The sequence below is a fragment of the Topomyia yanbarensis genome, chromosome 2, assembly GCF_030247195.1.
Source record: "Topomyia yanbarensis strain Yona2022 chromosome 2, ASM3024719v1, whole genome shotgun sequence".
In the NCBI taxonomy this organism is placed as follows: domain Eukaryota; kingdom Metazoa; phylum Arthropoda; class Insecta; order Diptera; family Culicidae; genus Topomyia; species Topomyia yanbarensis.
The window spans coordinates 349857564-349869277 of record NC_080671.1 but is presented as its reverse complement, the minus strand read 5'-3'; the positions used below and the strand labels follow the sequence as shown (position 1 = coordinate 349869277).

Sequence of the window (11714 nt, the reverse complement as noted above, 5' to 3'; positions counted from 1 at the left end):
GGGATTCGTCACCACCCCTAACGGGAAGTACCACACTCGCCGAGGGTTTGCGTTCGCCATCTCTGCCGATGATACTTTGCAGACGTACTGCTTCTGTTCGTAGCTCTCAATTTGCTCGTTGACTTTCTTACGCAGCTCGGGATCTTTTGCCAGTCGTTTCTCCAAACCTTTCAAACGGCTGATCGCCATTTGGTAGCTATCCGGGAAGTTCACGTCTTCTTTTCGCCAAAGCAAACCCGTCTCCATTCGACTTCCCTTTCGTACCGTAGTTGCCTCAAGAATACTGCGTGCTCGCTTGTCCTCCTCGGATTCCAACTGCTGCACGGAAGCGGCATCTTCAACTGCGAAGAACTTTCGCATTGAATCGTGTAGGTCGCTATTCGTTACCTCTCCGCAAGTATGGACGTGCACTTGTTCATTTGAACCTTCAGTTCCGTTATTTCTCCCGTATACGAACCAACCAAGCCGAGTCTTAGCTGCTACTGGTTCGTTGCTGCTGCCTTCACGGGTCTTCAAACTTGTTAACAACCGTACATGTTCAAGTCCGATGATCATGCCGGGCTTTGCATCGGTGTAACTGGCCACAGGAAGGCCTTGAAGATGCGGGTACGTATTCGACAGCTCTGTATAGTCCAACGTTTGACTTGGAAGGCCTAATTCCCGCACCGTGCGTACGTTGGCTAGTTGAAACGTTTCCCTATGTCCATTACCGGATATTTTCACGCTCATTCGCTTTGAAGTCTTCTCGTGCCTGCTAATCTTGCCGGTCCAACTCAACCACAGGTTATCAGGTTCACCTTCTATGCCCAACTGTGCTGCGATTCCTTCCTCGAGTAGTGTACATGACGACCCATCGTCCAAGAATACGAATGTTTCTACTTGTTTCCCGTCTCCGTACAGTGTTACTGGCAGGTAGCGGAACAGTGAAAATGATTTCGTAGAATGGTGATTTTGGTGAACAATCTCTCCAGACCTTGAACCGTCGGAAGTATCGCTACGATTACTATGCAGCAGCATATGATGTCGAACGCGACACCCGTTTACCCCGCATTCCTTTTTTGAACGACACGGCCATTTACTATGCGGGATTAAACACAGTCGACATAGGTTTTTCTGCCGCATCACCTTCCATCGGCCTCCGATGTCCAATGATTTAAAGCGAGGACAGTTTAGGATCAGATGACTGTCTTCCTCACAATAGGAGCACGCTTTTGACGTATGTCCTTTTATCGCAAACTCCTTCGATACGCTTGGTGGTTCGTTCGCATGAGCGAAAAGCTTCTCCTTCGGCTTTGACTTCTCCGCTCTCTGTGGCTGGTGGTAGTTCTGGACAGAACTCACATCGATACTCAACTCGGAAGCCAGATTTACTAATCCCGACATGAAACTGTTGAATGTCGCCAAGTTGACGTTCGCAAACGCTTGCTTGAATGTACCCCATTGCATCTTCAGTGAGGTGGGTAATTTATCGATCAACTCCTGGAGCAACATTGGATTCCACAAATGTGCTTGCTGATCAGACAGAATGATATGATCGACAAGATTTTGAATTGCCAATCCGTAGGCAACGATCGAGCTCAGGTTATCCGACTTTGGCGGCGGAACATTTCTCACCTTCTTCAGAAGAGAACTTATTAAAATCTCTGGTCTACCATACAGCTTATGTAGCGTTTCCATCACGTAGGGTACAGATGCTGGCAGGAGTAAGCGACTTCTAACTGCTTCCAGTGCTGCCCCTCCCAAACTACGCTGTAATCTGGCTAGATTTTCAGCGTCGGAATATCCGCAGACCTCCGTCGTGTTTTTGAAAGAACTGTGGAACATAGGCCAATCCTGAGGATCCCCGCTAAACCTCGGCAATTCGCGTGGCATTACTTGTCGAGCTGCTAATTGCGCACTATTTGGCCCTACACTGGCCGAAAGACTGTTCCCATTCCCGTGGAATCCTAAAGATGGTGGTACTATCGAGGGTACGATTTCCGGCCTCAGCCCGGGATACGGAACACTTGTCGGTGGAAGCGGATTCGGATACTCAGTGTGTATATTTACATTATTTGAAATTCTGGACTTTGGTATTAAGATTGGATTCCGTGGTACGACACTGTCATACTGCCACTGGCCAGCAGAAGAGCCAAGAGGATTCTTTGGAACGATATATAGTGGATCGGTATTAATCGAAGTTGGCAACTGTGACGAACTGTACGCGACTGTAGTCAGATACTGTTCCTGGTTTCCATAAAAACTATTAGAAACATACGGCATCTCCGGAACCCTCTCGGCTACACTCGACAGTGTGACGGTCGTTCCTGGGTACGAGTAAACCGGTGCTGTACCAGGACAAACCAGAGAATTTCGAACTCCTGCAAGAGTCACTTTAGGAACTGTCAACATGGGCCCGATTGTCGATGCAGCACTCGTCGGCGCGTGGAAGACCGACGTGACTACACTTTCACCTACTGCATCCCCTGTTATTCCTGGAACTGTAGAGGTCGCTTTTTCTGGCATCGATACGACCAACGACTCGAAAGATTTAGTCAAAGCACTGACACTCCCACCAGGAACTGGAATAGTCGGATCAGGATGAAGCTTATCCGAATTCAAGGAAGCAAGCTTGTTCGAAACAGAGATTGTTGTTGTTGGTACTACTACTACGCGATCCTGTTTGCTAACAGCCGGTACTGACAGGGTAGCTTTCTGTTCAGACGCTGTTGGTTTCAACTTACCAACCTCGTCCACTTGTGCTCCCTTATTAAGCCAGTTCTCCATCTGTTCGCGCTTCTTTTTGACACTGACCCCACTTTTCCTACTTGCCGAATCATTTTCATCGCCGATTTGCAACAGCAAATCGTATCTCTGCTTCAAGTATTCCTGTTCCTCTTCGATTTCCTTCAATTTGGCTGCTTCTTCCATTTTCCTGGTTTTAATTTCTTCTTCCGCACGCATCTTTTTCAGTTTCCGTTGCTCTTCTAGAAGTTGTAAACTGAGATGCAACCTCTGCGACGCTCGACTGCTCTTGCTGACGGACGACTCGTTGAATGACACACCCGACTTCGACGCACCATCCCAGTCTGCCAGACAATTGCTACACTTAAAACTTCTATCCGGTTCAGCAATGGATTCGCTGACACCGGCGCACTGGAAATGGATCCACGACTCGCACATATCGCAACACACCATATCGTCATCCGCATCGGCACGGTCGCACCTTTTACAGTGCCTGTCATTGCCTTCCGGTTTCGTATTGTCACGTTCTTCTGACATCTCGAGAAACGGAGCAACTCAACTGTGTTAATTTACACCAGCCCGGTTGGGAAACTATACGGGACTCGCGACTGAATGACGGGACTAATTGTCAACAGTTCTACTCAAACGATCAAAACCAATGCACTCTCAAACCTTATAGATTGGCTCGTTTCCCGGGGGTGTATCTTTTCCCGGTTACAGGATATCGGTTGGAGGAACTTCCAAGGGTAGCAATCAATCATCCAACTTAGGATGAAAATCCTTTTAGAATGTTCCCGAAGTCGGAACAAACACCGTTCTTTTAGTTGATTACTGCACAGCTAAAAGGCTGCAATTTATTAATTTTAATTAGTCGCAATTGTAGGTAAGTATAAAGGTAAGTTTCTTACATTTTCAGTGTTTTCTAGTATTTCAGGTTCTTACTGTACTGTGGATTGCTGATTTTAGGTTTTTCTACAATGACGATGGTGAATTTAGGTTAGGTTTTAGCGGTACATATGGGTAAGTATATAGTTTCTAGTATATAAAGTGTGTAGTTTTATAATAATACCTTGATTCTTCTGTTCCCTCCTTAGGTTTCCACTTACTGCGTGGCTGTTACGGAAATTAAAGTCTAACTTAATTATTCTACAAATTTAACTCTTGGGGTTACTGCAACTGTGCGAACTGAACGTGGGTTGGGAATATTTTTATCACTTCACTAGCTAAATCACCGAAATTCTGCTGACTAATTGACCTATTGTGTTGTTTTGATGATTCCGTCTGTCAAAGTTCTCGCACTGGCCGGTCGTGACGTTAAGATAGCGAGGGATAGGACATTTGGTTCACCAGTGACGCGCCGCAACAAGGGGTATCGGCGACATGTACACTAGAATGGGACTCGTTCATATAAAAAAAATAAAATTTGCTCCGAGTAACTTTCTGGCTCTCATTTAGGTCCTAGAACAACAAACTGCAAATTTTAAGCTCGATCGGTGAAACTATATTTTTGCGCCCATGGTTTAAAGTTTACATGGGAATTCGCGGGAAACTTTTCTATTCTATTCTATTCTAACCCTTACATAGCCAGTATTGAAAAGCATCCTAGAAAACACTGCAGTTATTCTGTAGTGTTTTTCTTGTCAATTTTTATATGTCGCGAATATTAAAACGCCTACTGTGCAGATTTGGGTTTGAGATGTTTCAAAATTAGATGGCAATTAAATTATTCATTTAATGAATAATTTAAATAACGAATTGTTTTGACTCTTAAGGGAGGAAGAAACGAGTACAACCGTACCGACCGTTTCCGTTTAAAGGGGATATAAGAAATCTTTGGGAGTGACTTGGCTAAAAAGTTTAATGTCACTCCTTTGGTCCTTTGGGATGGGACAGAGGTATTAACACCTTGCTCTGGCTAATACACCTCGGTTGAAGCGCCTTTGCTCGCTCTTTGAAAATTAGGGATTAGGGTGCAAAAGCCAAATAAAGCTCGCCCTGCGGGAAAATCCGTAGAAACCGCCTTCGGCCAAACACAATTAACAGCAGTCAACGAAAGACAAAACCTTACTGTTCAGCTTACCATCAACAACTTTAATGCGAGTAACGGTTTGCCCAGAATCCCACTGAAAACGAACCTCGACAGTCGGGTCCTACGCCCAAATTAAAAAAAAACGTATCGTATTAGAAATTTAAAATATGAAAATGCTGTCAAGATAAACTTCAGATTCTACCCTATTACTATGAGTTTTTCGTATTGGGATTTCGGCATACGTAAAGTTCCAACATTGCCACGTAAGATGTAACACATTTATATTTTCCGAAAAGTTTTTATACTGAATTGTCAACAACATATCGACGAACCCAAAAATTTGGCTCTACCATTTTCCCTAATCTATTATAGACGCTGATTGATAGTAGATACCTTACCGATTGGAATTATGATTCAATGAAGCTTTTTTATCTGCTTCAGTTATTATTAACAATATTAACAACGAATAACAAAGATACAAATAGGACATGATTATGATATCACATTGAATTGTTTGAACCCGGGAGGGTGTAAAATAAAAATTAATTTAAATTAGTTACTTCTGATCAAACGGCGGAATTATGAGATTTTTTAATTTATTGTGGACATTTGGCTGCGATATGCTGCTGAGCTGTTGAACATTGATTTGACAGTTGTAAACCATTCACCGACATGTTTGGAAACTCTCAATGGAGCTCCTGTTACGACATGGAGAGATAGAGTAGCTGATGTGCCCTAGCACCATAACTAAAGAGAGTTTCGTGCTTAGTTGGCCATAGCAGCGATTTGCGGGCAGTTTGGAATCTGACAGTTGATTTCAGCAGCACAGCTTGCCTTTGTGCGCGACTCGAAACGATCGAACAGCAGTGGTTTGCGGCAGAAAGTGCACTCCTGGGGAAAGATGGAAACAAAGCGATTATTTACTGAAAATCGTTAAGATATGATTAAACTTACTGAAGTGCATGGTGGACCACTTAAAGGCAACCCCAAATCCTTCCATACCACCTTCATGTCGCGAACCAGAATGTCCATCATTTCCTTTGTATGATGGGGAGTGGGTGCTAAACGAAGCTTTTCCTCCCCACGCGCCACCGTTGGATAGTTTATAGCCTGAATGTAGTGTCCGAAACGTTTGATCATCGAATCGGATAACTCGGTACACTGAGCCGGGTTTCCAATCTTAACGGGAATTATGTGACTCGGAGTATGTTCTACAGGAAATCCTTCCTGTTGCAACCTTGTGCGAAGATAGCGTACATTCTCCTGGTGGCGAGCCCGCAACTCGCGACCCTCATCGGAAGCCAAAATGTTGACAGCTTCGAGGGCGCCACAAAGCACCGTAGGAGGGAGCGAGGTTGTAAAAATAAACCCAGCTGCATAGGAACGTACCATGTCCACCAAGCGCGAGGTACCGGCAATGTAGCCTCCCACATTACCGAACGCCTTTCCAAGAGTTCCTGAAATAATGTCCATTTTATGCAGTACACCCTCTCTTTCTCCAACTCCAGCTCCGTGGTCTCCATACAAGCCGACAGCATGAACTTCATCTACGAAGGTCAGAGCCCCGTATTCATGTGCTACATCGCACAGTTCCTCCAGCGGACATATGGCCCCCGTCATCGAGTGGACAGTTTCAAATGCAACAATTTTAGGTAACGATTTGTCCACCTTTGATAAGGTTTCTCGTAAATGAACGGGATCGTTATGCCGGAAGATATGCTTCGGCACACCGCTGTTCCGAATTCCTTGAATCATCGAAGCATGGTTTCCAGCATCCGAAAATATTTGACAACCGGGTAGTGCTTTAGCCAGTGTAAAAAGGGTAGAATCGTTAGCTACGAAGCACGAGGTGAACAACAAAGCCCCTTCCTTCTCGTGCAGTTCGGCCAGACGTTTCTCAAGATTCTCGTGGTTCAACGAGTTACCTGAGATGTTTCTGGTACCACCAGCACCGGCTCCGTAGGTTTCCAGAGCATTGGCAACCGCCTTCTTTACATCGGGATGACAGGACATTCCGAGATAGTCATTCGAGCACCATACGGTAATCGGTCTTTCTCCCCATGAATATTCTAAGGCTTGCGGGAACTTACCTTCCTCGGCTAAGCGGTTTACCTTCTTGAACACGCGGTAGGAGTGATCCTTCTTCTTGCGCATGATTTGCTCATGGAAGAACTCTTCGTACGGGAAAGGTCGATTATCGGGAACATCCACGCTCTCCTCGCCGAGCTCCTTGAGCTGTGGGGCAGCCGAGTTTAGGAATGGGCACTTCTTGTCCTCCTCCTTGGCCTTCGGTTGTTGCAGCGAGCTCAGGTTGCGCTGTTGCGTCTTAACCTCCTGCTTGGCAGCCGTCATCGGTTCCTTCCTGGCTACGGTGGAAACAGCAACCTCACCGGTGGCGGGCGGATTTTGTTGCAACGTTGAAATCGTGCGAGCAACCACCGGACACTGGGAGCCGTAGGCTTTCAGCAGGGCCGGGCCGTAGTTGCGCACATAGCTGGTGCTCAGACGGGTCAGGAATGGGCAAGGCATCTTCTTAATGCTGCTTACCGAACGGAACAGTGATGGCGTGGCAGAATTGATAAGCTGGAAGAAGACGGAAAAACGGGTACGGTTAATGTTAATGCAGTAATGCGACATTAACTTAGCGAGGTTTTAAAGAAAGTTATGCAGGTTTAAAAAATGGCCACAGAACTGCGTATACTGTTTTTGGAGCTAACGTCAATCCGACGCTAGCTTAGTCCTCTCACTAAGTTGTCGGATTCTGATGAGACGAAGTCGAAATTTCATAACTTATTTAATCTAGAAAGCTAATAGTTCGGCGCATGAGTGCTAACAACGGTCGACTGTTTATACCACGGGTCAAATACGGGCGCTAAGATTGAGTAACGAGCAGTTACGAGACAGCGCTACTAAGGGAGATATTATCTGTGAAGATGGGTTTAGATGGCCATCAGTTGAAGAAATATGAAAAAATAGTTGGGATTCTGCAGCACTATACGAGAGTGAGAGTAAATAACACGGAAGATAGCGCAAAGACCCTGTGCCCCAAGCAATTTTAAAAGAAAACTCACGAAAAAATGTGAGGTGATTAATAAGTGAAAGTTGCACTACTCCACGTGTGAACTTTAAACAACTTGAAAGTTCCAAAGAAGTTCTGTATGGAGCTCTTGGTAACTTCGGGGCGAAAAGTAAACCTTGCAACTGCACACAAGATCTATTTCAGGATCTAAAGTTATTTTTTTGAGTTCGATCATAGTAAGCCAGGTTAAATTTTTGTTTTTATCAAATTGTGTTTTTTGGGCGTTTGCGACCACTATGGGACGAAGTACAAATAAATTATGGAGTTTTAAAACGGCGTATGAATCACAAATTGCAACATTGTTGGTCGGTTACTGAGGATACTTGCATTTTTGCATATTGCCGTAATATTTGATGAGCCATCCTGTGATGCTTTATTTTCTCAGTCATGCGAACCTTCTTCATAAACCTAATCACACAAAAACAACATCAACTTGATAATAGTTATGAGTCGTTTTTTATAATTCGTTTATTTTACATGGTTCAATGCGTTTACCTAACGGAGCAGTGGTTCTATTATATAATCACAAGATGTAACAAAAATAAAAGAATATTGATGGCTGCTCGTCAAATCTTGTGTACGTAACTTTCCATTGCGTATAGAGACATTTTATTGTGGTGGGGAAACATTTATTTTCTCCCCATCGGCATATTGGAGGTGATTTATGATTATCTTCCACTTCCATCACCAAAGTTGCTTTGAAGTTCGGGACCAGATATTTTTCTTTGCTTCTTCTGCTCCGTCCTTCTGGCGGATTAAAGCTCGATCATATATATCTATCAGTCTAAAATAGTATTAACAGAATATTGTTTGTTTATTCAGAATTTCTGCTGATGTTATATTCTTCTACAAGAAAACCCAATACCGATTTTCTATTGGCATCGGTGAAGGTGTATGGTGCGATTTTTTTGACATCTTCGTTTTTGTAAGCTACTACATTGTCCATGAAAGTACAACAGTCCTATTAGCTATTTTTGTCAAAAAATATGAGGTGGATAACAATGAAAAAAAAATAAAACTTGAATTGTTCATATGAATATTTCCCAGAATCTGATAAACATTGAACATTAGTATAGCTTACTATGATGAAAAACTGTTTCATCCTAAAGAGATATGCTGAGTTCGGTTTTAGATCAGAGTCGCCCTAGGTTCGCTCTAATATTTACAAAATCCATACAAAAGTAACAGCTCAGAGCGAACCTAGAGCGACTCGGCTTTAAAAACGAAATCAGCAATAGAAAGATGGTCTCTTAGAGATTTTAGAGCTAGAATGTATTTTGCGTATCGCTACCACTCTAGTATGTTCACGGTTGTCCCACGCTCGCGGCCAAGAAACACCCTGTTCTTCTTTATCGACACTGTTATTACGTTCTTTCCTGTTTCTTATCGCTGCCACTCCACATCCGTCTCCGCTCATATAACATTTTCCATTTATTTCTCCTATACCCAGGGCCACCGAGAGGGGAGGGGGAACGGAGTGTTTCCCCCCGGGTTCGGAGTTGTGGAGGGGGCCCGGACTTTGAACAGAATGAATGATTCTGTCAAATATTTCAATCATAATTTATTTGAAAATTCAATTAGGGTTTTAGCATTAGTATGATTTAATTTCCTTCAATTTCTATCATTAAGTTAATCGTAAATTATAGCATAAAGTCTATACTGCACGAAAAACTAAACCAAAGAAAACATTGAAACTTAGAACTCAAACACGATTTTAACGTGAGGTGGGCAAAAAACATAAGATCATTTTCTTTGCAAACTGCTTATGAAAAGCCTTGATTTTTTTTTTCAATTTCTTACTTTACTATAATTATCTCATAGATTTTGACCGACCATTTAAAAAAATCTTAAGTGTTTTTGAGTTCTGAGTTCTCGAAATTGATTTTGATCCGTATTTTATTAAATAATTCGAAACTTATTAATATGTGGATAGGTTTCAAAAACAGTGTTTTTTTGCTTGAGCTATACGGTTAAAATAAAATCATTAGTCCAATTGTGATTTCTTATATTTTTAGGACGATATGTGACTTCTATTTCTACTTATTTCAATCCATCGTAACTGCTAATTGAATCTCAAAAGAATTTATTCTAAAGAAGAAGAAAGCTCAGTAACCTTCATTTAGAGTGCTAAATTGGTCAAATAAGAAGAAAAGAACATGAAAATCCACGAATAAAACGATTAATATTAATTTGCAGTGTTCACTTGAAAAATATTATTTAAATACGAAAGTTGTTTTTTTCTTCTTTAACTTTCTCAATTTATATAATTTTTTCCATTTTTTTGGCATTTCGTCGGAGAAATTCTATATTCTTCATATAATCAAGATTTTCTATTGTTTCCAATTTCCATTCTATCTTATTTGCTTTCTTATTTCTTTTTCCATTTCATACAGGCTTTTCATTCTTTCTATCTTCTTCATTTAATCTTATTTTACTTTTTTGTATATTTTGCTCCATATTTTCCTTAACTATTTTCACCATTTTTGCTTCTTTTCAAAATTTGTATTTGTCCCATTTGCGCAATTTGCATCATGTTCTCGTGTTTTTTCATATCTTTGATTTTATCTATCGGTTAATTTGTTTCTTTTTCATACGTTTATTCAATTGATTCTAGTAAATTCATTTGTTTTTTTTTTGCCTTTCTCATATAGAAAGGTTATGCAATCCCTTTAAAAATCTTCAACCTAATCCCGGCCCGGAGTTCGTCGAGATTGGAAAATGTCTGTGTGTGTATGTATGTGTGTGTATATGAAAAAAAATGTCACCTCTGTTTCTCAGAGGTGGCTGAACCGATTTGCACAAACTTAGTCTCAAGTGAAAGGTACAACCTTCCCATCGGCTGCTATTGATTTTTTTGTTGTTGATTGGACTTCTGGTTCCGGAGTTATGGGTTGAAGAGTGCGACCACACAGCAAATTCCCATATAAACTGAAATGGAAAAATTCTTAAAGGGGGGGGGGGGTAAGGGAAAATTTCTAAGTCGAATTTGTATTTTGTATTTTGGATGCCAAATGGTTTTAAAATGCATAAAAAAAATTTGACGAAAATTTACTTTTTTTACTTTGGCACATTTTTGCCATTCTCATAGAAAGGTTATACAATCGGTCCAAAAATCGCTAAACTAATCCCGGCCCGGAGGGCCGAATGTCATATGCCATTCGACTCAGTTCGTCGAGATCGGAAAATGTCTGTGTGTGTATGTGTGTGTGTGTGCGTGTGGAAAAAAAATGTCACCTCTGTTTCTCAGAGGTGGCTGAACCGATTTGCACAAACTTAGTCTCAAATGAAAGGTACAACCTTCCTATCGGCTGCTATTGAGTTTTATTTTATTGATTGGACTTCCGGTTCCAGAGTTATGGGTTGATGAGTGCGTCCACACAGCAAATTCCCATATAAACTAAAATGAAAAATTCTCAAAGAGGGGAGTAAAGGAAATTTCCAAATCGAATTTGTATTTTTGATGCAAAATGACTTTAAAATGCATAAACAGTCGAGATTTGATGCAATCTCAAAAAAAAATTTGGCGAAAATTGACTTTTTTGGACTTTGGCACCATTTTGCCTTTCTCATATAGAAAGGTTATGCAATCACTCTAAAAATCGTCAACCTAATCCCGGCCATTTTTTTGACTTATTTAGGCGTAGGCAGGAGTAAGCAATGAGGGGTTGCTACTTTAAAATTGAAACTAGTTTAAAAGTTGAAAATTTTCGTCAGGGTCCGGACCCCCCGGATCCTCTTCCTTGATCCGCCGCTGGTTTCAAGCGATGTTTCAGTGTCGACACATAGCATCTCAAGATCGGTGTTGTCGATCCATTGTATGTATGTGCAAATCGTACTGAATATGTAATATTCATTTCCACCATTGTATTGAACATAACCAGC

General features: G+C 41.8%; 1 protein-coding gene and 1 long non-coding RNA gene across 4 annotated transcripts in view; both read right to left on the bottom strand.

Moving 5' to 3' along the window:
- Positions 1–3433: 3433 nt before the first annotated feature.
- LOC131684201 (uncharacterized) lies at positions 3434–4088 on the bottom strand. The gene is made up of 3 exons (XR_009304630.1): positions 3794–4088; positions 3633–3696; positions 3434–3571 (listed from the first exon to the last, which is right to left on the bottom strand). It is a non-coding gene; the product is annotated as an uncharacterized LOC131684201 (long non-coding RNA).
- A 929-nt stretch (positions 4089–5017) lies between these two features.
- Positions 5018–11714, bottom strand: part of LOC131684200 (5-aminolevulinate synthase, non-specific, mitochondrial) — a 44080-nt gene continuing 37383 nt past the window's right edge. For all 3 annotated transcript variants that reach the window (XM_058966868.1, XM_058966869.1, XM_058966867.1), the window contains exons 2-3: positions 5708–7336; positions 5018–5644 (exon numbers count right to left, since the gene is read on the bottom strand). In XM_058966868.1, the coding sequence (XP_058822851.1) occupies positions 5519–5644; positions 5708–7282 (1701 nt within the window). In that variant the 5' untranslated portion in view covers positions 7283–7336 and the 3' untranslated portion in view covers positions 5018–5518. The remainder of the gene's footprint in view (positions 5645–5707; positions 7337–11714) is intronic.